This window comes from Ischnura elegans, chromosome X (assembly GCF_921293095.1).
Source record: "Ischnura elegans chromosome X, ioIscEleg1.1, whole genome shotgun sequence".
Classification (NCBI taxonomy): domain Eukaryota; kingdom Metazoa; phylum Arthropoda; class Insecta; order Odonata; family Coenagrionidae; genus Ischnura; species Ischnura elegans.
Window position 1 is genome coordinate 75,460,603 of NC_060259.1, and position 27,133 is coordinate 75,487,735.

The window sequence follows — 27,133 nt, forward strand, 5'->3', positions numbered from 1 at the left end:
TTCTGGCGCCCAATCAAAATTAAAATCCTCAAGGCAGTATCATAGTGGGCTGGAGCTATGCTTCAGCATACTACGATATTGACGTTTATAGCATATGTGAATTCAGGGAAGGCTTTTGACTGCATGAAGTGCCTGGTGGCATTTACACTACAACATAGAGAAAGGTGTATTTTGTGAAAGAGGGAGCAATTTGGAATTCAATACTTGTAATTCTGAACAAAATTAGACTACTTGATCATTTCCATCCCCGTCGACTCCTTTCTCTCTCAAGTGCACTTTCCACTTCCCTGATGACTATTCTGCTCGTTTTAGAGGTCAATAGGTTCTGAAGATACTCTTCCTGGGAAGCTGGATAACATGTGGTGAAAATGAAAGATGAAAGAAAGAAATGGTAATTTTGAAATAGCTGAGGCGGAGGGCATTCTGCAAAAAGAAGAAAAGCAAAAGCTGGGAGATACAACTTTATCATCATCACTTGTCAACAGTCCTCAGATTGGTTTGACGCACTCCACTCAATCGTCCTATCAGCCTTTTCACACCTACGTGTTTCTCCTCTTTCACACCTTTCTTTGCCTGTTCCATATATTTTGTTATAAGTATGAAAAAAATATCGGAACTATTGTACAGATCTGTACTCGAGTATGCTTCTCTATGGCATTGAGGGATGAAAAAACAGCAGCAGAGATTCTAGGGTATGAGGAAGCACCTAAGCTAGCTAAGGTGCCATGAAATAATGCATGTAGATCAAATGCATTGAGAGTAAAAAGTGCGAGGAAGTCCAAAGATAGGATGAAAAGAGATATTTTCTGAAAACCTAGTGAAGGAGGCAGGATAGCTTAATTGAAAGCATCAAGAGAACCATATGATGGTAATAATTTAATGGCAAGAGAACAGGCATTACTGCAAAGGAATCACTCAGGAGTCACCACGGTTTTCATTTACATTTTTACACATCAACTCATTAAGGTAGTAAATGGAAACTTTTGAAAATAATTCTTGTTTTTCAGCATATGTAAAATCAAATATCTTTATCTGGAAATCACATTAATCATGGTGCGATGGGTCACTATCAATCGTGGACCTTTACAACGCTTATAACTTTATCCGATAAATGTTGATATTATTTGATTGGGGCGCGTCGCTCCCGCGCCGAATTTGTGGTGATGCTGGCGCCATCAGCCGCCTCATTTTTCATTTAAAAAGAAATTGCGCATCGTGTCTTTCAAAGAAGAAAAAGAAAAGAAAGTACCCATTGTTGCAGCGTGGGAACATCTCAGGTGGGAACTGTTCTGTAAACAGCTGCAAAAATATACAAAAACAACAATTGCACCGATGCGTTGCCACTATGAAGTATTGGGAGTGCCACGGGATGCCGACTTACAAGTACTTAGGGCTGCGTATAAAAAGTGCGCCTTGAAATGGCATCCAGGTAATAAATCTACTCTAGAGCCTAAGCAGTATCTACATTGTAATAATTTCATGCGTTCTGTTTCGTATCTTACGTGATGAATACTTTTCTTGTACGATTGTATTTTAATTCACGTTATGTTCATTCTGTAAATACTGTTCCTTTGTCTCTTAAGATAAGAACTTGGATAATGTAGAAAAGGCAAAGGAGGAATTCCAAGTGGTGCAACAGGCTTTTGAAGTACTCAGCGACCCTCATGAGCGTGCTTGGTACGACACACATCGTGAGGCTATTCTCAAAGGAGGTAAGGAACAGTAGGCTTGTAAAGTTTTTGTGTTACTGCCAGCAAAATTTTTGCTTGAAGTTTTAGTCCTTGATTTTTGCTGTCATTTTGCCTAAAAAATTTAGCCTTTTTGCAATATCCTTTCACGACTTTCTACCCTACCATTATATTTATGAGGTATTATTTGATGGGGAGCCTTGTATAAATTGTCATGATTAGGGGTAACTTGGCGAAACTTGACAGTTAGATGAAGTTAGTTTCCTTGTGTATTGTTGAGCTATTTTTGGCAGCTGAACTTGCCCATTACCAAATGCGGTTGCATCTCCATTCAAACTTATTTGCCAATCAGGAAAGCTTGTCGTCATGAATCGAGGTTGCTTCTTGGCTAAAATTTTCACCTTTTTTTCTATGTGTGATCTGATGGCATGAATGATGCGTTCAACTTTGCTGTTTAAGACTAGAGTCCGAAAGAAGCAGTTCATATACTTCATTATACTTCGCTATTTTTGATTAGGATTGCATTGTGCGTATTAATCAAATCTTGATAATTTCCTTCCCTAATCAATAAAGAGTAATGCCCTATCGTCATTGATAGCCAGGAATATGCTGTGACAACCGGATATTTATAGTTTAATGTATTGATCTCTGACATTATCCAGGAAAATTGGAATTAATATTAAAGTTCCTTTCGTGTTAAATTTTATTACCCAGTGTTTCCCTCTCTTACCATTTTTCTCTGTTAAAATTAATTAAATTAAAAAGAAGGACTTTGTGCTTTCTCATTATATTTATTCACGACCATGGTTTCAATGTTAGATGTCATCATCAGGTGAACTCTATAGAGGTCCATCACATCCTTTTAGAGTTCACCTGATGATGACGTCTAACGTTGAATCCATGGTTGTGAATAAATATTAATGTGAAAGCACAAAGTCCTTCTTTTTAATTTAATTAATAATCGCTTTCATCAAGTTATGCCTCAAACAATCAATTCTGTTAAAATTACTTTCCCTCTTTAGTGGTACTGGACCATGTTACTAATTTCTTAATTTGATAGCGTGTTGTTTTACTTTTTTGGACGGATATTTGAATGTTCTGCATAGATATTTATGTATAGCCTTATAAATGATATCTGAAGTGTTTTGGACCTAAATATCAGTACTTAACAGCCATCTGTCTTTTATTTATAGGGTTAGGAAAGGACTACAAGGATGATAGCATTAATCTTTTCCCGTATTACTCCTCATCTTGTTATCAAGGATATGGAGATGATGACAAGGGATTTTATGCTGTGTACAGGTAAATATGTTCCCTACCACTCCACATTTCTTATGCCGGTGTCCCACGGTCAAATTTACATCAAAATATTTGCATCAAAATTTTTGTCCAAATATTTTGATGCAACTGGCCGGTGTCCCACGATGCATCTCATTTTGATAAAAAACAAACGAAAGATGATATTTATGTAAACAAATTTGGAAACTTGTGGAGGTGAGGGATTCTGTCTTTTTTTAGCAGGCGAAATTGTCTGAACAGGCCTCTTGAACATTAAAGATGCGGAAAAAAGAAAACAGAAGGAATGCTGAACTTGGCCTTGGCTGGAAGGGGGTATGAAAGCGTTGGGATAAGCATGATAAACATGTTGGAGAAGGAGTTGGTCGCCGATGTTCCCGTTTATTATCGATAGATAATAATTGACGATAAGTGAGGATATTTTCATGTCCCTTATCAGCAAGGTTGATGGCAGAATAAAACGCCAGGATACAAATGTGAGGCAGTTTATTCCCGCGAGGAAAATGTTATTAATAAATGATGGACATTGTGGTTGAGGAGATGTTATGAATAGTGCTGTAAGCGTGCATTTAAATCACATTTTTCTCTCCTAATCTAGCAGTTGCTAAAATAAGGTCCTTATCATAGTAATAGAAACGGGCAGCTGTAGTGTTTCACAGGTATAATCGTCAGTTCATATTAGTCATTTCTCCAGCTGCTCGCTCTCATTGTATGCCCTCCACAAAGCTAGCTTGTAAAATTCGGCCTCGATACCTTAAGTAAATATTTTATTCTTTCCAAAACATCCGTCCTTGTATTGCGATTCTAAAGATCGCTTCCTTCTTACTAAAGATCAACTAATTATTACGGATTTCCTAGTTGAGAGCTTCTATCGCCTATCATGAAGACCAATTTTTGCTCATATTTACTTTTAGGACCACACCAGGCGATGAAATAGACGATCACTAACGTATATATACATTTGAAATAATGTTTTGTGAATTCACTTCGTGGTATGGTGATGTTATAAATTGAAAACTAAACCTTTTAGTATTGCATACAGTACTAATGAAAAAACTCAACCAATTTCGACCTTTTCAGATCCTTATCTAGAGGTTTACAATTAGGATAACGACCTGAAAAGGTGGAAACTGGTTGGGTTTTTAATGCATACTGTGTGGATAACAACAAAGTTTATTTTTGTGTCCATAATATACATAATTATTAATTAAAATACTCATGCAGACGATAAATAAGTTTAACCTATTTGGCTTGTGTGTCAGCGCTTGGCGATGCTTTTTTGTCAAAGGCCCTGTGATTGGTTGGTTTCATCCAATTGGATGAAAATTTAGAACCTGTCCTATCCATTTGTACAAATCGGTGATTTGTACAAACGATAGGACCAAAAGCCAGTTGGATGAAATTTTGACCGTGGGACAGGGTGTGGGTCAGTTGCATCAAATTTTGATGCAAATATTTTGATGCAAATTTGACGGTGGGACATCAGCTTTACTCTTCTCTTTTCATTTCTACATGTTGTCAGAAGTTTTTGGATATTCCTTTTTATGAGTAGGTGGCACTGCTTTTTACTACCGTATATCTTCGAATATAGTCCCCCCCCGAATATAGTCCAGTTTTGGGAAAAATTTTAAAATGTAAAGGAAGGCAATTTTTCTGTGGTTAGCAAGTTAAGATTCTAGATTCGATAAAAACTATTATTTTCTGTGAAGATTAAGAACAAATCTGTTCACATATTTTCCATCACAACAAAATAACTATACCTAAAACATGTTGTGATCCATTGCATGTATCAGTAATTTATAGTTCCTTAACCAGATGTAATGAAGAAATGAGAAATTTTTTTAAGTATCCAAGGCTATTGTATTTTTTAAACCTTCACAAATTATTAATATTTTTGATTTCCAAATGACTACAGACAATGTCAATATATAAGCTTTTACTTAAAGCCCATAAACAGTATTGCATTTGGCCCTGAAACTTCCTTAGATCCAGTGTAACACACCCATCAAGTCATCACAAATCCAAGTGACCTGAAGAATTTAGGAAATCTAAATAAAATTGTGTTAAATAAATTATAAATATTATAAAAATATTGCTATCAAATGCCTGCTACGCAAAACAATTAAACTACAGGACTTACAAATATCAAAGTAATAAAATTAAGAAATAAACTTTTTCCAACAAACATTAAAACTGAAAAAAAATTATATCAATTTTCAATGCCTCGTCGCGAATCATTGCATAAGTTACACAAAGAGCTTCTGCTCTGCATTTGCGCACAAATTCGACGATATTTTCCTCTAATTCTTTGAATCTGCCGCATCGAGACCCCCGAAATGACTTCCGCGATGTATTAGCGCTTTGCTAGCGCTGTAAATACTATGATTTACGGCGTATTCTGCAACGGCTATTTTTAAATTGGCATCGAAACTCCGTCTTTGAAGGCCTCTAATCTGCGGCAGGATTGATCCTCATCTTTCTACTTGATCCATCACCTCACTGTTGAACGTAAAATAATTTTTAATAAAGAAAATATCGCGGAAATAATTGCGAAACGTTATGCGACGTAATTTATCGATCCTATTTACCCTGACGAATTGAAGATATTCCTCAATAAATTGATTACACTTTCGATGCTGAGTCGCTGTATTTCGATCAAATGCAGTAATGCCGGCGCTTCTGGTTTAAAGTCGTTGATTATTGCGCCTTTTCAGAAACAAATGCATCACCTATTGCGCATTCTTGTTCTGTGAAGGCGGTAAAGGCAGTGGTTGTAAACACGAACCGCACGGACGTATAGTAGCTACGGACGCAATGAAATGCTAAATCGTCATGAAAGGTTCACTTTATCTGTTTATTTTTCGCAATTATTTAAATCGTGTAGTTATTAAATGAGCGACGGGTACATATACTATTGATTCAATTCTAGTGTTCGATTAATGTAATGATAGTGTGTGTTTAGTTTTCATTTTAATTATTTACTGTTTTGCGTCATTAAGTGATCAGTGTCGATTGAATTATTCTAACAATACTTTTCCAAGAAAAATTAGCGGCTACCCGATGGATTCCGTGAAAACGCATATTCGATATGCTATTTGAATCGGAATAATCGTATCTGTACAACATTTGTGGTAAAAATTGTCTTAATTTCCGGTAAAACGTGGCAGTATTTACTAATATCTCCGATTATAATCCTCATAAATATACTCAAATAGAAAGACTACGAGAACATTAGCCATTATGCCGTTATTTATTACTTTATGGTCACCTTTAGTATGCTAAATTGGATTACACTCGATTATAGTCCCCCCCCTTACTTTTCCGCAGCCATTTTTGGAAAAAAAGGGGGGACTATATTCGGAGATATACGGTATTTGCATTCCAAAAGGTGTTATTTTTATGTTGTAATATTTTCTGCTAGCGCTACCTAGCAAAATGGGTGTGTAAAATGTCACTATTGTGTTCAAGTCCTCATATGAGATGTGCATTCTTTCTTTTTTATGTAATCCAGGGAAGTGTTTCATCAAATATATGCTGAGGATGTGGATTTTGATCCTGAGGAAAAACCGGATGAATCCGTCCCAACATTTGGAAAATCAGATAGCTCCTATGAAGAGGTAACATTTAATACTAATACTAGATTTTTCAAGTGCTTAATTCTTGATCAATAGGTTGTGAGTGCTCATTACTGAAGCTATAGACAACTGATGAAGTTTAGCCTAATCACACAAGTGTGGCTACCTGCTTGCTATTCGTGCAAAGGCTGGGTAAAAAAAGAAAGAAAATATTTACTGTTTCATTCTATTGGACTTCTTCACGCATAAAAAGTGCGGGGAAAGTATAGTGGTATGGATAATGGAAACAAATTGAATTTATTTGTTAAAAGTCAATGCAGGTAATTTCGGCTTTAAAAAATACTGGAACACTCACATTTAAATTCTTGGTGAGAATGGATCATGTAGGTACCCCTGTCCAACTTTGAAGAGCTTGCTCCCTTATATGTATTGTAGCATTACATATTTATAATTGGAGCTGAATCATTATGAAAAACCTCATGCCAGTATAGGTATGTACTTTCAATTTTCATGAGTCAAATAAATTATTGTAATAGAGGGGAAATTAAGTTTAATTTGAAAAGATCTTCGCGCATCATCATGAACCACTGTTGTTCTTAGTGCTATGGTACACTACCTGTCTACCTAGCCTATGTAAAAAATTCATTTGAATTTCTTCTTATAACTTTCAAACACTTGTATGACATTTTTCTTCCTCTTGTTAAGTGTATCAATAATATTTTAGGATGTAATGTCTATGGACAAAGGTAGCCAAGTGTTACACTATTATTGAACCAGGCTTTACTCATAAGGCAGCTGAATACCATTGATAAGAAAATCTGCAAACATAAACAATGAATGTCATAAATGAAAGGGATCTTGGGAATTCCAATTGTAAAATTGTATGTACTAAACAACGTGTAGTGAAGAAAATTTTTCTGCTCAATTCTCAAGATCTATCTCATTTATGATGGATTGGTTCCACCATATCTTGCCTTAAACAACCAGTTTAATTCGAATGAAAAATGAAAACACCCAAATTGATTGAATTGTAATTGATATGGTGGAATTATGAATAGAATTGTAATTGACTGTGATGATAAGGTTCAGGCATGGCTTCCATCTTTATGTAGTGGATTTTCTGCTTAACACATTCAATGTGGGCCCGATTTCCATTAAAGTCCTCAAAATAGGGTAGTTTCCTTCATCAAAGAAAACAAAAGCCATTGATTTCGATTCGTTACCTACCATTAGTGTATTCATAATATACAAATTATTTGATTTTAGAAATACCAGTTTAAACAAATGGCAAGGGTCAATTTTATCCTCATTTGAAAAAGGCCAGATTGGCGCCCATGCGATGCCATTCCACGTGACGTCACAGGGACCTAGTTTCTGTACGAGCAGATAGGAGTTTTATATCGTCTGAGATTACCAATGCATGCATGAGGCACAGAGCTCAGGGAAACATCTCTTAATAATCACCTATTAAAACTGGCTAAGGTCGGAAAGTTTTCTTCGTTTGATAAGTATTAATAATCCTTATTTAAGCCAAGCGCTACCAGCTAGCATGGTACTCTGCTACCTGCTAGCATCCTGCATCGTATCAGGGCTCAGAGCCTTACCCCAAGGTCACCTCACTTGCGGCAGCGGGAACCAGGATGACGTCACACAGAGTTTTCCCGTCATTCATACTTACCCGGCGCGTTTTCGCGCACTTGAAAATTTTCACTTTTCATTTGATCGCAAAAAATAGATATGGTCATTTAAAAATCTAAAAGCGTGAAATACATAATCCAGTAGGAGATCTTTTGATTTAGGCAATAAAAAAATAATAGGAAACCATCCTATTGGCCATTAAAATAAGAAAGAAAAGTAGAGGGAGGTTTCCACGCCATAACTTCCATTCAAATACTGCTATTTACAAATGGCGCACACGGTTTGAAAGAGGGAAGCTTGCTCAATGCCATACACTGAATCAGAAGACTCAGTAGCAGATATTAGTGACGTACGAAGGCGGTGAAAGGGCTCCCGGCCCGACAGGCAGAGCACGTCAATTGATGTGCTGCGCACTGTATGTGTTAATGAAGCCAATATTGCATTTTGAACTCCTTTGTAATCTCAAGTCCATACACTCTTCTGGGATTCCTGAGCATATGCTGTGGGAGTGGCAGACACAACCTTGTTGGCAGTTTGGCTTGGCATTCAAAGTTTGACTGCTGTGCGAATTTTGGTCTCCAAAACTAGGCTTCACTTTTGCCTTGATTTCCTGCCTGTTGAAGTATGCACAATCTCAGGGAAAAAAATGAACCTTTGGCTAGCAGCAAAAGGCAAAAATACTCTAGATAAGCTTGCTGGAAGTGATTTGAGGGGTTTTCTCTAACTCAAGGCTCAAGTTCTGATAGTTTCGAACTTGCTATCAGAATTGGGTAACAACCGTATGCTGTTACTTGGGGTAGCTTTCGCAGACTGAATATGTACATATATGACTGGGGTGGCCACATGTCTGGGAAATCAGGAAATTCAGGGGAAATGGGTCACTTGTCAGGAAAAATCTAAAGCATCTGGGATTTTCATGCTTTGTCCGAGAAAATCCTCTTGAGATTTTATTTCTCCATCGAAGTGATAAAATAGGTATGTAAGTTTACTTCCGGGATCTTGATTTTGGGATATGTTCTCCTTAATATCCCCTTCCTGAAAGCAAATTGTAAAATTCTTTCTTCATCCACTTCTTAACTGACTCCAACTTCCACAGGGTTTTTCCATCCATCCACCCACCCTCCCTCCATATTGTATTGACCATTTTCTTCAACCTACAACCCCATCCTTGCTAATTCTGAATCCTTTCTCAGCTACTCTTTTGGTGGACTTCCATCCCCATCCTCTCCATTTCTGATGACACACTCTTCTTAACATGCTTTTTTTTTACCCTGCCCTTTCTATTCTTCTCCACTACCTTGGCCCTCCTGTTTCTGTGGTTCTTTCCCCTGTATTGTTATTCTACAGTTATGACTAGAGTCCTTCCACCCCTGGGTTTTTCGGTATCTCTTTAGTTGAATGTTTTCTCACTATCACCCTACTGTACGCCTGTTTCCCACCCCTTCCTCAAACCTATCAAATCCTCCCCCATCCCTTCCTCAAAGGTATAAATGTGATTTTCTTACCTACTGCAATGTCGTGTACCAGGTGATGGCTTTGTAAGTCGAAATGCATCGTCCATATTAAATTACTGTGGAAAAGTGCTGCTAACTTTCATTTCAATTAGTAGAAATTGTAATGAAGCTAGTCAAATTTCTCAGGTCCCGCTCCCATGAGGTAGAGGGTCCACTTTGTAGCCTTGTATTAAGAAATGGTCGAGGGAAGGGAATGATTATAAGGGCATTGTATGTTGGCAGGAGTCAACCTTATCACAAGGTGGTCCCAACATAAGTGTTCATAGACAGAGAAACTAATTAGAGGATATGAATAGTAGAAAATCATACTGGCAATAATGAAGGGATGTATGCCCTGCATAACTATGTAGCTACTGTGCAAATTAGATATGTCCTTTGAGTTGATCTTGGAATTGAGCCACCTAGTTTCAGTCAGATGAAATTTTTGTAGAACATTTGGGACAGTCTCAATCTCGTAGTAGTTTATCATAGGCTGTATTTCAAAGATTCTTTTCCTCAATGTCCTACATTTTGTCACTATCAAAACAACCCCTTCATGGGAGTATTTTAGTGTTATGACAACTATTTCTCATCGTTAATCCTAACCACAATCTGAAAACTGATTTACTGCATTGGAAATTTTGGAATCACAAGCATGCAAAAATGATGGCAAGTCATTTGACTTCTGTATGAAAATTGTTTTTATTTCTTAACTTTTCACTATACCTTCCTCTTACAGCCCTTTCACTGTAGAGAATGTTCAAGAAACCTCTCTCTGAAAGTTGTTCTTGTAACCCTCCAGCAAGTTTTCGAATACAAAAAGTTTGTGGCGAGACTGCTATGATTCCCTCCAAGACGTAGGTTGAGAAAGCTATGTGGTAAAATCAGGGCCTCTAGCTGAGATATCTAGAGTGGTGCCCCCAGTCCAGACTCCTTAGTGGATATGATGGGAATTTTTGTCACAAACATGGATATGGTATTGTGGATGAAGTCTCATCTTGCCCAAGTCTATATAAATCTACTTGGCTGGGAGCCATTCTGGTTATTTCGACGATGCTGCGACAGATTGAAGCAACTCAAATTTGTAATTTTGCTGATTCATCATCCTGATGATTACATACATATTTATTTGGATGAAAATATAGTTAACTGAAAGGTGATGTGTAATATTTCTAATCCTGCCGTGTGAATTGAGGTGTAATATACAAGAATTGCCATGAGAAAAAATTCCCGTGGACTGGGAATCGAACCACAGACCTTTGGCTTCCCAGGACACTGCAGACCCCTACGCTATCCAGATTCTTTAATTCCCATGGCAATCATAGCGAGGCTCATGGTGCTAGGTGTTGTAGAAAAATCATATTTGCATGCTTGTTAGTATAATCATATGTGATGGTTGTTTGCAAGCTTTCTATATTTTAAAAGTGAATATCTGAATATTTAGCTGAAATAATGATTGGATAATGTGTGATTTTTGTAAAAAAATAGTGGCTGGCATTTAAACGTGTACTGTTAGTTGCTTAGTTCATTCTGTCATTTTTGTTACTTTTAAAAGTTATTTAGATTGATGTTAATGCTGAAATTTCAATGAATCATATGCAATTAATTCTCATTTCTTGTATGTTTATTCTTACTTCTAGGTAGTACATCCATTTTATGCATATTGGGAAAACTACTGCACTACGAAGACGTATGTTTGGCTAGATGAATTTGATGTCAGGGAGGCACCAAACAGGCGGGTGATGAGATTAATGGAAAAAGAGAATAAGAAGCTTAGAGAAAAAGCAAAGAAACAGCGCAATGAAGAAATTCGGCAGTTGGTGCGGTTTGTGCGGAAGAGGGACAAAAGGCTAGAGGAACATAGGGTCGGTGAAAGTACTTTAAATTAATGCTATTTACGTAATGGGTGAAAGATTTATTATTGAAGTTACTCATGGAAAGATCCCAGTAACTATTTAACGTTTGGTCACCTCCTGCAAGACTTCTAATATTCTCATGAATGTGATGCATGGTTCTATGTTAGAAAAAGTGCAGAAATTGTGTCTCTTATTCTTCTTTTTAAATTTCTGTTGTAAAAAGAATATTTGATTTGCCACCTATAGAAAAATTTGGCTGAAAAGGCTGCAGAGAATGCTAAGAAAGTGGAGATGAATCGTAGAAGGCAACTAGAAGAGAGGAAACGTGAAATTGCGGAAGCAAAAGAAGCAGATTGGGTGAAAATGCACAACATCGAAAGAGAACTCCAGGTAAGGAAGCATCCATATAATGCATTATTATCTTGTGAGACCCATTTTATGGCTGTATTTTTAGTTTTTATATGGTTTATTCAGATTTTTTTGAGTCTGTCTTAATCATAAATTCTGTGATATACAGTTGAAGTTGAAGAGAATATCAGTATGTACTTCAAAGAACAAGTAATTTAATGAGAAAATAACTATCTCACTACATAATGTATTGTTTATGTGGAACTAATAGCACATCATTTGCAAAATGCATCATAATTCGAGGTCAGCAACCCTAAAGGCCATTTTACACAGGGCACGGAATTGCGCAGGTTAGAACTGCACCAATTTCTAAAATGGTGTGGAATCGTGTGCGAATGAACGAAATTAGAATAGGGGCTAATTTTCCATCTCACGTCCACGTATTCTTGCATGTGTTCTAGCAATTCACCGCTTTACGCGATGCAATTTTGACTGCGCCTTCATACACATGTCAGATTGCGCAATGACGTGCTCAGTGTAAAACGGCCTTAAGATTGAGTAGAATTCTCCATTCTGTTTTTCTATGTATCAGGTAATCTTTTCACGCCTGTATAATTACGTTTACTCTCTCTTCATCACCTGTTTAATGTATTTCATCCCAGGCCTTATTTTCCGTTTTGCCTTCCACTTGTCATTTGATGGTTGCCTTCATCAGGCCAACTTGCCTCAAGGTGTTCATTATTTAGTTTTTTGGCCTTTTCCCAAAGGTTTTCATGAGACTTCCCTCTCTTATTGTTCACTCCATATCCATTTTGTTTTCATGGTTTGGTCAATCCATTTGGTTTTCATCATTTTTCTGTGTCACACTATACATTTGACTCCTGACAGTTTATTTCTTGCTTCATACGTCACGGGTCATTTGTATCCGCAGATTCTTTTTCATCTTTAAGGGTTTTTCCCCCATAATTCCAAATTTATCTTGGCCTCTTTTTTTCTGTTGCATACTTATAGGTATTTTAGTTTTTTTGTGATAATTTTAAGCGTACAAATTGCTATTTGCCGCTCATATATTCTAGAAGGTTCCTCAAATTCTTCTCTGTGTCTGCTACTTTGTGACTTCTATGGTGTTGGCGAATTGCAGTGTGCCTGTTTTTACCTCTTAGTTATTTCTCCTAGAAGTATCCTATTTGATTTCATTGATGATTTGTTTGTTTGTAAACATTGAAAATAACTGGAGGCAGTAGACAATCTTGACTCATTCTTTTCTATTTTCTTGCGTTGTTGCTACTAAGTTCAGATTTAATGTTTGCTACTTGGTTTTTATTTAAACCATTTAATTTGTTGGTTATTAGAGAGCGCTCTAATGTCTTTCGTAACCCAAAGCATTGAATTCTATTCCATCAAAAGTCTTCTCCAAGTCTGCAAGTAAAATTTATGTCAGTTTTTCTTCTCTATTCTCTTCTCTGTGAACAACCTGAGGGCCATTATTGCTTCTCATTTATCCTAGCTACATATTTTAATGAATCTGAATTGGTTTTTATCCCAAAATTCCTCTGCTTTAAGTTCTATTCTACTGTAGTTGATAAAAGTCATCATAAAAATCTTCTATGCAACTGCCATCATACTTGGGGTATATTTTGTATTTCTTTTATTTGTATGTACTTTCTGCTCTGTTATGATAGATTATTGAAATTCAAATGTATTCTCTGTGTGCTTTTTGATTGTTTTTGTTTCAGTTCATTATTTCTTGGCCATCACTAATTTTTGCTCTTTTAATTCCAGGAAATAGAAAGTCACTTAGCAGATGAATTTGGTGACCATACCACAGAAGAAGATATTGACGAGGAAGATGGTAATTCCAGTGCATCTAATCACCTGTATTGTGTGGCCTGTAACAAAATGTTCAAGAATGAAAACTCGTAAGTGGTATTTTATGTTTATGCTATTCTAGGAATTTTCTGAGCAAATAAAGTGAATTTTTAATTAAAGATTGGTGACTACTAGCTGCAATACCAAATGGTGCATCTCAATGCTTGAAAGCAACTTGGACTCCTTACAAATATAATAATTTTCTGACATTCACTGTGGAAAATGTCAATCTGCATTCATTGTCTACACTCTTGATTTTATTATTGTCTTTTATTCCATCTCAGAATTCTACGGGAACATTTCCCTTCTCGTGAAGCTAGCATGTCTTAATTTCTTCACCAAACGTGTCATCAGCCCAGATGGTTGAAAACAATACACTCCAACATTATCACCTACAGTGGCAATAGGAAATGTAAAAATAAACAGTATGCAAGATTGGGTGCAATTGAGTATCCATCTCTTAGAAAAAGGAAGAAAATTTAACTCACCAGCAGAGCATTAGATTCATTTTTCAAGTCTGTTTGAAAATTTCTGTACACATAAAGGTTTTCTCCTCTTGGAGGGCATATGGCTTGGGCATTAGTGAATTTTTTTAATCTTGGAAATCAGGGGAGGTTATTATTTGATTCATGAAATATATATGCTATTAATAATGACTTTCCGGTAAACGTATACCTTGATGCATATTTGACACTTTTAGAAATAACCACGGAGAATCAAGGTGTATACTTTCACAAAGTCTAGATGATGGTTTAATCGGCCTCAAATGGTGTAATTCCCAGATATCAGGAATGACAGAATTCATTCATCCATTACTGATTTCACAGAGTCATTGCATACCCACAAATCATGCATTCTTCGTAATTGCCATGAATGCAGAAATGGATTTGTTCTTTGCACCTAAATGTAGCATTAAAAAAAATATAGCAGCCTTAGAAGATGGTGAAAGCGATGCTTAAGTGTGATGAAAAATATGATGTATTGTTACTGCAATCAAGTATTAAATATTGGGAAGAAATGCTTGAGTGTTTGACTTTTTTTGTGATTTAGTTACAAAAAGTCATGTGCTCTTTTTCAAAATAGCAAAATACTCACTAATTTATTTAGGAGCGATGTTAAAAAAATAATTATAAATATGTTCGGATTGAGGTTATTTTCTCTGGGAAAATTCACATGGCTTGACTAAATTTTAACTTTATCATGTTTGACTTCTGTTCCTCCCATTGTAGAAATGAATGGAATCAAGTTTGTGCGAAATTTTATCTAGATATCAAATGTGCGACTAATTTTTCTGTGACTCTTGTACCCAAAAAATACTGTATGATAAGGAACTGCACTAATATTGTAAGAATTCAAATACAAGTGATTTCCTGGTCAGAAATTTTGGAGAGAAACCTTAGATTTTATGATCAGCATCCAAAAATAGGTGCCTAAAATCTTATCTCCAGTGCAACCTCACGGCTAGGTCCTTTTTTTGTTTAGCCCTTGCTTCTTGAGCTAAGGCTTAGTTCTTACATTTATTGTTTTATTTTTCAGTATGCTTATTTTTCTTTTTTCAGATTCGCGAACCATGAAAGTTCCAAGAAGCATAAAGAAAATGTGGCTGCTCTTAATCTAACTGTTGATTGTGATATAAAGGATGATGATCTAAATGGTCTGGAGGAGGAAGATGAGATTTTGAATTCAGAAGAGGAGGAAAAACCTAGCAAAATAGAAGAGGGTAAGCTAGAGAAAAGTTGTTGCTACTATGGGTCATTCCAACTCAATACAGCCAATGTTTTTGTCTCAGGGTCTCTGATTTTGATGAAAAAGCAAAATACATCTTGACCATTTTGCAAAAATATACCATAGGAAAAAAGTTAGCCTCCGATCAAGTCAAAGGGGATCATATTTATACAGAGAAAAATGAGCACTTTATTATGTACCATGGGATCACTCCTAATGATGTTTTAATTATATATTTTTAAATAATATCTCACCTGTACAAGAAAAAAATTATATGTTAACTAGTTATTGTTACTGGAGGGAAATAAAAAATTAAATCATTCTAGCTGATTGTCTCTCCTGAAGATTCTGTGTGACTTTCATGTATGGCTCTTAAAGATCACATTGTTAATAATATATATAGCAAATGTAGGCAACATTGATAGTTTATAATTGAAGCCAAAGGTCATAATACCGTATAAGCTTGTGTAAGAGGCGCACACGTGTAAGAGGCGCACCCCTATTTTGAGGATCGAAGCTATAAAGAAAAAAAATTTTGCGACATTTTTTTTATCCTATCGTGCGGTGTTGCCTGGAATTTCGACAGTTATCGAAATGTCCTCTTTCAGTACTATTTGAAAGAGGAAATTTTGATAACTGCGGCGGCATAAGAGGGAGTAGAAAGAGTTCCGATCCTCTCTTTGCATACGCCATCGCTCTACGTTGCTTGTCCCACTCACGAACAATTTTGTTTAAAAGCTCTCGCAGGAGTATTGCAATAGAATTGCAGCCGTGGAAAATTTTGAGGCAAAACACGACAGGCAAATGGCATGAGCTTTCCCAAGAGATTGAACAACAATCAGGGCAATCTCAGCGCCGTAGGATAATAACCACGTCGTAGATTTAAGGCCCCTTACACACGCACCGATTTTGGACGGCCGGTAAAATATCGGCCGTCCACATTCCAATAGTGAACAATGGGAGAGCATTGGAGCTTGCACACGTACCGACCACACGCCGGCACCGGCAAAATGCCGGTTAGCTGCCTGCTATTGTCACTGTGGATCGCCGACGCCGGCTCAAAAACTTAGCAACGTATCATTTGACCGGTAAAAATCCTGCGTGTGTGCAAGCATCGCTTCGCCGGTAAAATATCGGCCAATATTTTACCGGCCGTCCAAAATCGGTGTGTGTGCAAGGGGCCTAACGGAACTGCACTCGGCTCTCCATCAGCTAATGCCTCTGCCGTTTTTTCCTTTCCGAGACCACAGGAAAATATTTTCGGTCTACCAGGTTCAATTCCCCGAGTTTCAGGAGGTCAAATGCTACGTGAGTCACCTTCTGAGCTAGAGGATATCTCGATATCTTTCAGCAATTGTATGACACGCACGAGGTTCTAAAAAGAATTAGACCTAACGCGACGTATATCTTACAGCATTTAAGTTTTTTGAGCTCTAATTGATTGACACAAAGATTTATAGCTAAAATAAGGCTACTAATATTCAACATAGTCGAAACAGCACAATTTCGGAAGAAACAAGCGTAGCATAAGCGCATTCAAACAAGACGAGACGGACTGGAAACTCAGGCAACGCAAACTGCGTATATCACATTGCTGTGCCTTCGCCCCTTCGCTTTAAGGCAACGACGTCACATGCAAGATCGGACGTGTTCTTCCCTTGCTCCTTCGCTCGTAGCTTTAAATACGGAGGGGAGGGAGCCCTCTTCCCCTCGACCTCTCCTTCAGCGCTCTTCACTTATAAGCATTTCCGATTTCTTCTAACCACCATTAAGTCCAAAAATGAGCACACTCGTTCGAATTTTTTCAACCGCAGGTTGTGACACCAATATTACTATATGCAGTATAAATGCCGCGGGATGCCCACTCGTGGCAATAAATTTAGCGCGCGCTCCGGAGCGAATCACCCCGCGCGATCTTTTCAATGTTCACCTCTGGAGTACCGACGTGACGGCGCGATGCTTGCAAGAAATTCAAACAGGAGCATTTTAAAAATACGTCACTAAGGGAGAAACTCCCCTGCCTGCCGCTTGATTTTGACCCAGGGTTTCAGATGACTGACTCACGCTGAAAACCAAGGCCACTCAGTTCCCCTTGAACTTGCAACCGGTGAAGGGGAGGGGGGGAAGATAAGAAGTTTGTGTAAGAGGCGCACCCCTATTTTCGGCTGCAATATCTGGGAAAAAAGGTGCGCCTCTTACACGCGCTTATACGGAACTATGTATGGAGGAGTTATATCATTCAGTTGCTTCTGTTATAAGGCTACGGTATGCATTTCTAACGGAGGAGCTGGAATGCTGCATAGGAGAAAAATTAATTTTAATTTTTATTTTTTTTTAACTTCTAAATATCGAAGAAAATCATTCATGACTTACATCTAAATTTTATTTTTTTAATACGTCTAGGTGATAAAGTACAAGTTTGGGCCAGTTCTGAGGTGGAATATTTCAGGAAAGTCAATTAGAATTTTTTAAAACATTTAAATAAAAAATAATAAGCAATGGTATTTAATTAATTATTTACACATTAAATGCCTTAATTGAAGTGGAATGGCCCATATGTAAATCAAGGAAGATATGTATGTTCATGCAGGTTAGCTCTTGAATTTGTTTTCTTTACAGTCAAAATAACTGTAGCAATAATTGACCTTTACTTAAAAACATCTCGAGCTTGTCATTACCACCTTTTTCATTGCTTTTATCATAACATCCCCTACTGTATGCCAATGATGAGGTTCACAGGGCAGTATTTAGATGAATTTTTGAAATATCTTCAATTTATCATGAAAAAATTTGTTGGAGATTTCTATCTCTTTCCACAGATTTTCCAGTTTGGACATTTAGATTCCACTTTCCTTCTTTTTTTGCAGTAAAATCGAGCTCTAAGAAGAAAAAAAGCAAAAAAGTTCTTAAACCTATAGATGATTCTCTGAGTAATGGCTGCAGCCCTCATTTGGATCTAGATTCAAGCGAGGGTGAATCCTTTAAAAAGTCAGCAGAGCAATCCAAGAAGAAGAGCAGGAGGAGGGTAAGAGATGCATTATATGTATTTCTTTCAGCTTTTTAGGTGTAAAATGTTAGGGGCTTCAATCATGTGTACAACATTGTGCTAACCCTTTTCCTGCCAGCCCATTTCTGGTGGGATGTACGAAGACTGCCAAGGCTATTTTCTGGAATTAGCAACATTTCGCATTAAATAGTTTTACAGCTACTTAATTTTATTCAATATGTCTCGATTTTTTTCCCAGTTCTTAACACATTATGGTCCGCACACGTGTTTTTAAGTGTTTCCGCCGCCAGCGCTTATGTGCCGATCACGCGTTTTTACGTTTTCATGGTTTTAATGCAGTGCAGTCTCCTGCTGACCTCTACGGATTTTTTTGGAACTATTTCGACCTAGTTCTGGTTTGTGCGTCTTCAGGTAGCTTTACTGTTTGTTTTTGTGAAAGTTTTTCTTATTGACGTCTTTTTTATAGACGTTATAATAGTTTGAACATATATTGAGGCCTATGGCATATAATATGACCGGCCCCAATGGCTAGTCTAGTTTAAAGGGTGCCGGACCAAGAGGTGTTAAGATATATTTATATCTTATAACCATAGATAGATTATGGGGGTTTACATAAATTACAGCTGTTGAAAAGGCCACAATCATGAAAAAAAGTGAAATAATTCGGGCCCCTGGCAGTTTTCGCTCAACCAGCATGGGCCGATATATCGGCCCGGTGGCAGTGAAAGGGTTGATTATCTTTTGGTGAAATACTTTATTAAATTAGTTTATATTCCATGAAATAAATACCTATGTACTCTGAAACCGTGTGGAAAATTTTGTTGGTTGTTTGGAAAAGTGGATGAATTTTGGTTTGATATTTGAGTGACCACCTCAGAGATAGGTTGGGAAATGTCATTGAGATTAACAGCTGAATATGTACTTGCCAGCATATAGGTATCTAACCTGTGTTGTAGTTTTAAGCGTCAGAAGCAACAGAGAGAGGGACTGTAATGTAGCTTATACACATGTATCCAGAAATAGTTAATCGAATCTAAGGATCTAATGCGGTATATATGTGAAAGTTGTTAGTGAATGACCAACAGCATTCTAAACAGATCACTTACAAGGGGAGACCACGTACCTTGCTCCGCCTTTTTCAATGCCGTATTTTTTACGGCCTTTGGAATGGTGAGCACATCTCTGAACTAGTAGTGGTTCCATTGAATGGGCCTTAGTTTGGCTGTAATTAATTAATTTTCATGCGGTATTTTTCACAAGCCGTGTATAATTTCAAAATTTTTCACCACTCTGCAGACGGGTCAGGTGGGGTAGTGGCAGCGTACGTGATACCCACCTGGGGGGCCAGGGTCCGGGCCTTCGTCTCGGCAGTTAATTTTGTCGTCTTCATTGTGATCACACGGCGTCGAGTTTTTCGTTAATTTTAATTGCGGCAAGCATAGGCACGAGACAATTTTTTTATCATCGAAACTATCACTGAAACTACTTAAATGTTGAGAAATGGCTAACAAGTTATGTAATTAGTGCTTCCAATAGTTTTAAAATTATCAAAAATATATTTCTGATAGCTATTTAGACATTTGAACTTTTGATAAATATGAAAATGTGGGTAAATTACATACTTATACATGAAATATGTAAGGTATTATTTAAATATGTATTTGATTGTGAAAATGTTAGTATTGATTGGAATAAGTATCATGCCAAAGTGAAGATAGTAATTTTGTGCACAATAATATTTTAGATGTATCATGTGATGAGACATTTAGAAAACTGTGGAATAACATACATCCAAAGCAAATGCTTTAAGAATAATGAATGCGCCAATCAGAGTGAAGAAATGTCTAAAATACTTTAAAATAGAGCAATACATATATGTACAGTGATTGTATTTGGTAATCGTGTGTTAAAGACCTTATCTAGACGATTGCTAAGTAGAGTACTTTAATAATCCTTTTTCAGAGGGAATCCTCTTTCAGAGGGGTTCAAGGAGAACTTTTAAGGAATTTAGGGCTTGCGAAGAAATCCTCGGTAAGACTTAAGTGGATGGTCAAAGTCAACCTAGCTCTTACAAGGTACAGAGGGTATAAGCAATAAGTAGGGACATGCAAAAGTCGCAAATGCGATAACGCGAATCTTAACGCGAATTTCGGGATTTTCCCGCGAAATACGCGATTTCCGGGGTTTTCCCGCGAATACGCGAATTTCGTATTAATTGCGATTTTCTCCAATTCATGGGCGATTTTCACTAACTCAGACGCGATTTTCACCATTTTTTTCTTCTGCTCATGCTCCTCCCACGAAATTATTTTTCGAGACGTACATTTAAGCCGTAATTTTTTCACTGCATTGGCCGCTTTCCGACGCGACGAATTTCCATGGTCCGCCGTTCACGGCACAGCGCCGTGAGATGTCTCGTTTGAAAGTGGCCTGAATTTCACGGAACCGTGCCGTGAACGGCGGCCGGCGAAAAGTCGTCGCGTTTGAAAGTAGCCTCAAGGTAGCACGATGTGTATTTCACGGCATAAACGGTGCACCGCCGGGCCGGATTGAGCCTTGCCTTGCTGACCGTCAACAACGCCGTGCCGTCAACTGCGCGAGTCGACTCGCTTGAAGACATGCATTGAGACCAATGGTTATTTGAAAGCACAGTGCCGTGCCGTTGACGACGGCCGGAGCAAAGCAAAAGTCTGAAAGCGGCAAAAAGTGGCTGTGCGCCGTCTATTCCGTGAAATACACACCGAGCTACATTGTGGCAGCTTTGTGCCAAAACGACTTACCGCCGGCCGCCGTTCCCTGCACAGCGCCGTAAAATTCAGGCCACTTTCCGACAAGATGACTCTCTGGATTTCACGGCGCTGTGGCGGGAACGGCGGCCCGCGGAAATTAGTCGCGTCTGTGAGCGGCCAATGCCGTGAAAAAATTACGGCTTAAATTTACGCATCGAAAAACAATTTCATGCAGAGCAGAAGGAAAAAACGATGAAATTTGCGTCTGAGTTGGTGAAAATCGCCCATGAATTGGAGAAAATTCATGGTTTCCACAAAGAAACACCCTCGAGGAAATAAGGCGACTTGTTTGTCCGGAGGATGTCTAAACCGAATTCACGATGTCTACAAAGTAGCAAAAATGCCATGGGAATCTGATGGTTGACTTAATAAAATTACTGGAGGGTTCAAACTATCCAAATATGTCCTCACATTCTATAAAGAGTTGACCCTTTCGCTACTAATGACGAAAATGTGCGGCAGGATGTTTCTTGACCCGGGAGACGAAAGGCGAAAATTTTCGTCTGAGATTTTCCTACGCAGGCCTAATGCCGAAAATACGTTTCCTTGCTCTCCTCCTTTTATGACATTCGTGGGTTCGCAAAGTCTTAGTTTCGGGACCCAACACAGGCCAACACCATGGACTGGCAAAATCTGTAACTTCCGAAATCCGGAAGCATAAACCTAGACCCTCGTCTCTTATTACCCCTCTTTGTGGCAAGGGACCGCAGTCATACAATTGTTCATTCAGTTAGTTTGCGAAATAAATATATGGTTCTTTCTCAAAAAATATAAACGAAGAATTGAATTCTTTGTCTTATGGCAGCGTTTACAAATTTTTAAACGAAATTCTACCATAAATATTAACTTATATCTCGATTTCAGTATAAAATCAACATGGAAATTGTTAAGGCATTAAATTCGTTAATGCTAACGGTAGAGCTTCATTCAAAATTTTAAAATTCTCAGAATAAATCGAGGAATTCAATTGAAAGTCTGTAATTTACGTGCAAGCAACAATCATCCATGTAGCTATCCACATAAACAAAGCATGAGTTGACAGTGAACCAATGCTGCTGGTAGGGTTGTAAACCACGAAAGGAGGGAGACCAACTACCCTCAGAGTCCAAGATAATGCAAAATGCCCACTAGGAAGGATCAGAAAAGGTTGGTGTAGAGAGTGTTTGATTATCTGCAAGACCTTTCTTAACAGATGTCCAACATAAATGCTCCATACAGAGGGGACAGAAGAGTCTCATGGAGCGCAGTCCCGCATTCATGTTAAGGAGAGTGCTCCACCATTTAGAAAGAGTTAAGGAAGTTAAAAATGAGCCTCGAGAAAATTCATAAAGAGTACTTTTTTTTAGATAAAACCACTTATTACATCTGCAAAACATGAAAACCTCTAAAGCAGCTGCTGTAAAGTCAATACCTATGCAGATGGCTGAAAAAGCATCAACCAAACTTAGTTCTCTTATGGTAGAAGACCTAAGCAGAAAAATAGGTATTTGAAAAGATCTCAGTTTTTGATCCCCAAGAAGTTCCGTCTACAGACACTTAAAAACAAAAAATTCATGGCCTGGAATCAATGGAGACAGAGAAGTTGATGTTGGGGTTGGGAGAATTACAGAAACTACTACTAAAGCAAAATTCCCGCGGTTCAGTGGATGTAATTAAAGCAATCCAGGAGCTCAAATGTCTGAGACATCGTTTGCATCTAAGTGCCTTTAAGCAATTTGGATCCCTTCTGCAAACATGGACTGAGAAAGATTTCTTTCCTGCTATAGCACTGTGTTAACAGATAAGAGAACAAATGTAAAAGATGACAACTTGATCACAATAGCAATATTTCATTTGAAATTACAGACATTTAAAAGTAATTTCTCTCTATGTAAGCTAGATATATGTATATGTGAAGGATGAATATGTAAAATAGGTTAATTCAGTCAATACTTCATGTACATTATTGCTTTAATTATTCCCGATCAATCATATCCTAAATTTAGGGCAATGGGTGGGCCACTGGAAGGATGGCTCTCAATCAACATAAATTACTTTGCCGTTAAAATAACACCGATTTCAGGGCAAAATAACATCGCTTTTGTAGAAAAATAACACCACTTTTGGCTATAAAATAACCCCACCTTTTGCATGTCCCTAGCAATAAGTGATGCTCAAGCTCAGTGGAAATCCTACTCGTGCTGGCTATGGTTACCGAATTTTGAAATTGACTGTACAAATTCCAATACATACTGAAGCCTACTTTGAAGCTTCATGGTATTTCACCTGCCCTTGCTATTTTCTCTCAATGCAAATGGAGGACAATACCTTATTTCAACTGTGAATATAATTTTTTACTTTTTTATTGCAGAACTCCAAGGTGGAATCGGTAGATACTGAGGTAATTGCTCAACAGAATGATGATTCCAAGTGTGAAGAAGCTGAACAGTTTCCCAAACCAATCAGTAGGCCTGAGAAAATGCCTGAGACAAGGAAGAAAAAGGTGCAATCGGATAACCAGAACAAATCTGCAAAAGATAGTTCAAAGGTGAGGGCCTGACATTCCTTAGCTAAACTCACTCATCACTAGTTCTCCTACACCCTGAATACAGAGCAGTATTTGCCTAAAATGCATGAGGGAATGGTAATATTGGGAACGTATTTCAGTTACAGTCTCCGACCCGTCCTTAACATCATGACCAGGGTAAGAATGTCTGTCTAAGGGGTTGAAAACTCGACTTAGGGATGATTGATCTTTTATTTTTCATCGTATCCAGGATCATTTATTGTGTGTGTAGTGATGAGGGATGCATTGAAAATATAATTTCTATTCATTTTGATACTGATTTTCCTAATTCCAATTTCTTCAATTAAAATACAGTGGAACTACATTTAAGCAAGAATGGGCTTATTGCAAGACCCCCACCGTTACAAGAGATAGCCGAGGCACCGTCAATTGACCCTATGATTAGCATGTAAAAAAGTTCATTTTTACGAGGCCCTTTTAGGATTGACATTCGCCATAGCGAGAGTTTCCATTGCCGGAAAACCTTCACCAAGAGTCCCTAATCTTTAATTGCTGGCGATCAGTTTAGGCCGCTATGCACGGTGAATGATCATGCTGAATGATCACGTGATCATTCACAGGATCATGAGAGCAAAATAGAACATGTTCTAATTTTCACTGAATGATCATGCGCACGAAGGTTCATTTGCAAATTGTTCCGTGATACATGGTGAATGATCATGCTCATGACCATGCTGAATGATAATGTGAATGAAATCATTCCCCGTGTATAGCGGCCTTTAGAAATGAAGCTAACATGAAGTGCTCACTTTTAAATTCATGTGGTAAACTGTGGCTCAATAAATAACGTAGTTCATTTTGGGGAAAATATAGGGTCATTAACATTCGTGTGTGCTCTGTATTCAGGGTGCCCCTGAATTGGTATATTTTGAGGAATATGACACATTCATCTGTACTTTGGTGGCTATCTGGAGTTCGGAGAGACTGCGGGCTCCTACACACTTTCTCCTGTCGCTCTTCTGTGATTGGCTGGAAGAGTGGGTGGGTTTCGAGCACACTCAAGGTCAGCCACCGTCAGTTCAGAAAAATGGTATAGATAGCCACCGAAAACGTTAGTCAAGCCCACTTAAGACAGAAAAATGGCAATGGGAAGAAAAGCAAGCATTTTTTCGCGACTTGTTACAAAGGTTTGAAATTACCAAACTCAATATTACCTAGTGACCATTTTCTGGTCCCAGTGACGTTGTGTAATCGAGAGAGTACTGTATGTATATTGTTTCAAATTTTTTATAAGCTTAGAAAAATGTGTCATATTCCTTAAAATATACCAATTCAGGGGCATTTTGTCAAAGTGTATGTCTGCACGGCTCGAAAATACAAATGATCTATGGGAGAATTGTAGTGGAGAAGTTTCATGGTTACAAGTATTTGTTAAAAAAGAATCAGTTTTTCGTATTTGAAGTACTGGACTCTTTATTCCAATATTGGGTCTAGAATAAATTAATTGCATGGACCCATCAATACATACTTACTTGATAGAACTTTGCCCATGGTGTTCAAAAGGTAGTATTGAAATAATAGGAGCCACTTAATAACTTTTAATTTTCTCAAAATGTGAAGGGTTAAAACAGTTAATGTAATAATGCATACGGTTCCTTTCAAAGAAAGTGCTCTGAAAATTTAATTCATTATCAAATAGTCTTAGTGATTACATATTAGATGCACCTGAACAATTGGATTTATTTATGGCCATGAGTGTTTTGACAAGGCCTGATGTAGCCATAGAGTAGTTGATTTCAAGGAAGAATTTTTTGCTTGGTTGCTGCGTCATTTGCTGGAATGCATCCCTCACTCTGAAATGATTATTTTCAATACAAATGTGTGTATTGGTTGAATATTTTCCAGGATCTCAAAAACACTTGTGCTGTGTGCAACAGTTCCTTCACGTCCAAAAATAAACTGTTCAACCACCTTAAATCTACGGGACATTCAGTGTATATTCCAAAGTCATCTTCAACCGAAGAGGAAAAACCTTCTAGGCGTAGGAAGTAAATGAAATTATTCCCATTGTGTTGGGACTTTATATTGCAACGAAGAAGTTGTTGCGGAAGTGGAATAATTTATTGGACCAAGTAGGAGTGTTGCAGTTGCCTCTGTGCTTGTGTCGTCTCAATGGCTGTGAGTTCGTATAGTTAAATAAATATTTGTGAGAAGTGACCAATGAATAATTAGGAAAAAATTTATTCCAAATTAGCATTTTTTTAAATTTAGTAAATCCCAATGTCTTACCTTAAAAAAATTATCTGCTCAACAGTGTATTAATTAATGTTTACACTGTGTGAAGGCGTTCAGTTATTTATTTCTTAACGAGCACTTCTTTGTTACATTGTACAAGAAGTGTTAGATGCAAAATTTCAAGTTATTAAATGGTTTTTTAATTATGTCCATTTTTATTCAAATGAAACCCATTACCTATGAATGTTTGATAGCAACTGTTGACCCATCCACAGCCACGTGCAATCTCTTAAGGCCTGGTTACACGGTACATTGACAGGTACAAGTTGATGTACGTTTGCGTGAATGATTTTGGTGGACCGGAACGGAGCATGTGCGAATGCATGAACCAAATTAGAACAGGTTCTATTTTCCGTACAAGTATTCGCACAAGTTGGGTGGTTACACGGTACATTTTCGTGTTCATTCACGCATTCATACATTTAGACATTAACCCGTACGTGTTAATGTATCGTGTAACCAGGCCTTTAAGAGCTGCAAAAGTAACCTTTAAAACCCTAAGAATCAAGCATGAAAGGCAAACTTGAATCCTAAGAACTCAAAGGAAGAAATACATGGTGAACATCGACCAGGAAAATCTGGAATTATGCGTGAAGGTTTACTCCCTGGAATTAATCATGCTTTTTTGCTCCAACTGGGAATTTCAAAAATTTTATTTCAAATTCATTTCATATAAAATTTTGTCAGTTCAATACCCATTTTCTGGCCTAAAATGCGTTTCTCAACGGGCGTCGAATGGAGACTGACGGGTTGCCTAAATTCCGGGGGAGCATCCACGGATATGAATTAGCAGTCAGTGGAATAGCTCAGAGAAGATGTTGCGTGAAGAAGGATCTACGTATAGCGGAGAATTTATTTTACTATAAATCCCTATATTTTCAACCACTGACTAACAGATTCATACAAATATTTTGGGTGAACGAGACAAAAAGTCATAGAATCAAACCCTCTAAAATTGTCTGAAACTAGAGAAAATTGGCAAAACTCTAAAATTTCTATCTCTTAAAGTGTTGCCAACTGCCTTTATGCCCCTACTTTTTGGGTACCT

The 27,133-nt window shown here is 37.6% G+C and overlaps 1 protein-coding gene across 1 annotated transcript; it reads left to right on the plus strand.

The window, feature by feature from the left end:
* Positions 1-1,244: 1,244 nt before the first annotated feature.
* Positions 1,245-26,231, plus strand: LOC124171385 (dnaJ homolog subfamily C member 21-like). Its single transcript, XM_046550556.1, has 11 exons — positions 1,245-1,429; positions 1,584-1,712; positions 2,882-2,990; positions 6,496-6,601; positions 11,331-11,555; positions 11,793-11,936; positions 13,677-13,813; positions 15,323-15,483; positions 18,356-18,513; positions 23,635-23,811; positions 25,696-26,231. Exons 1-11 carry the CDS (start codon positions 1,333-1,335, stop codon positions 25,840-25,842), a joined length of 1,590 nt encoding a protein of 529 aa, XP_046406512.1. The 5' UTR covers positions 1,245-1,332; the 3' UTR covers positions 25,843-26,231.
* The last annotated feature ends 902 nt before the right edge of the window (positions 26,232-27,133 follow it).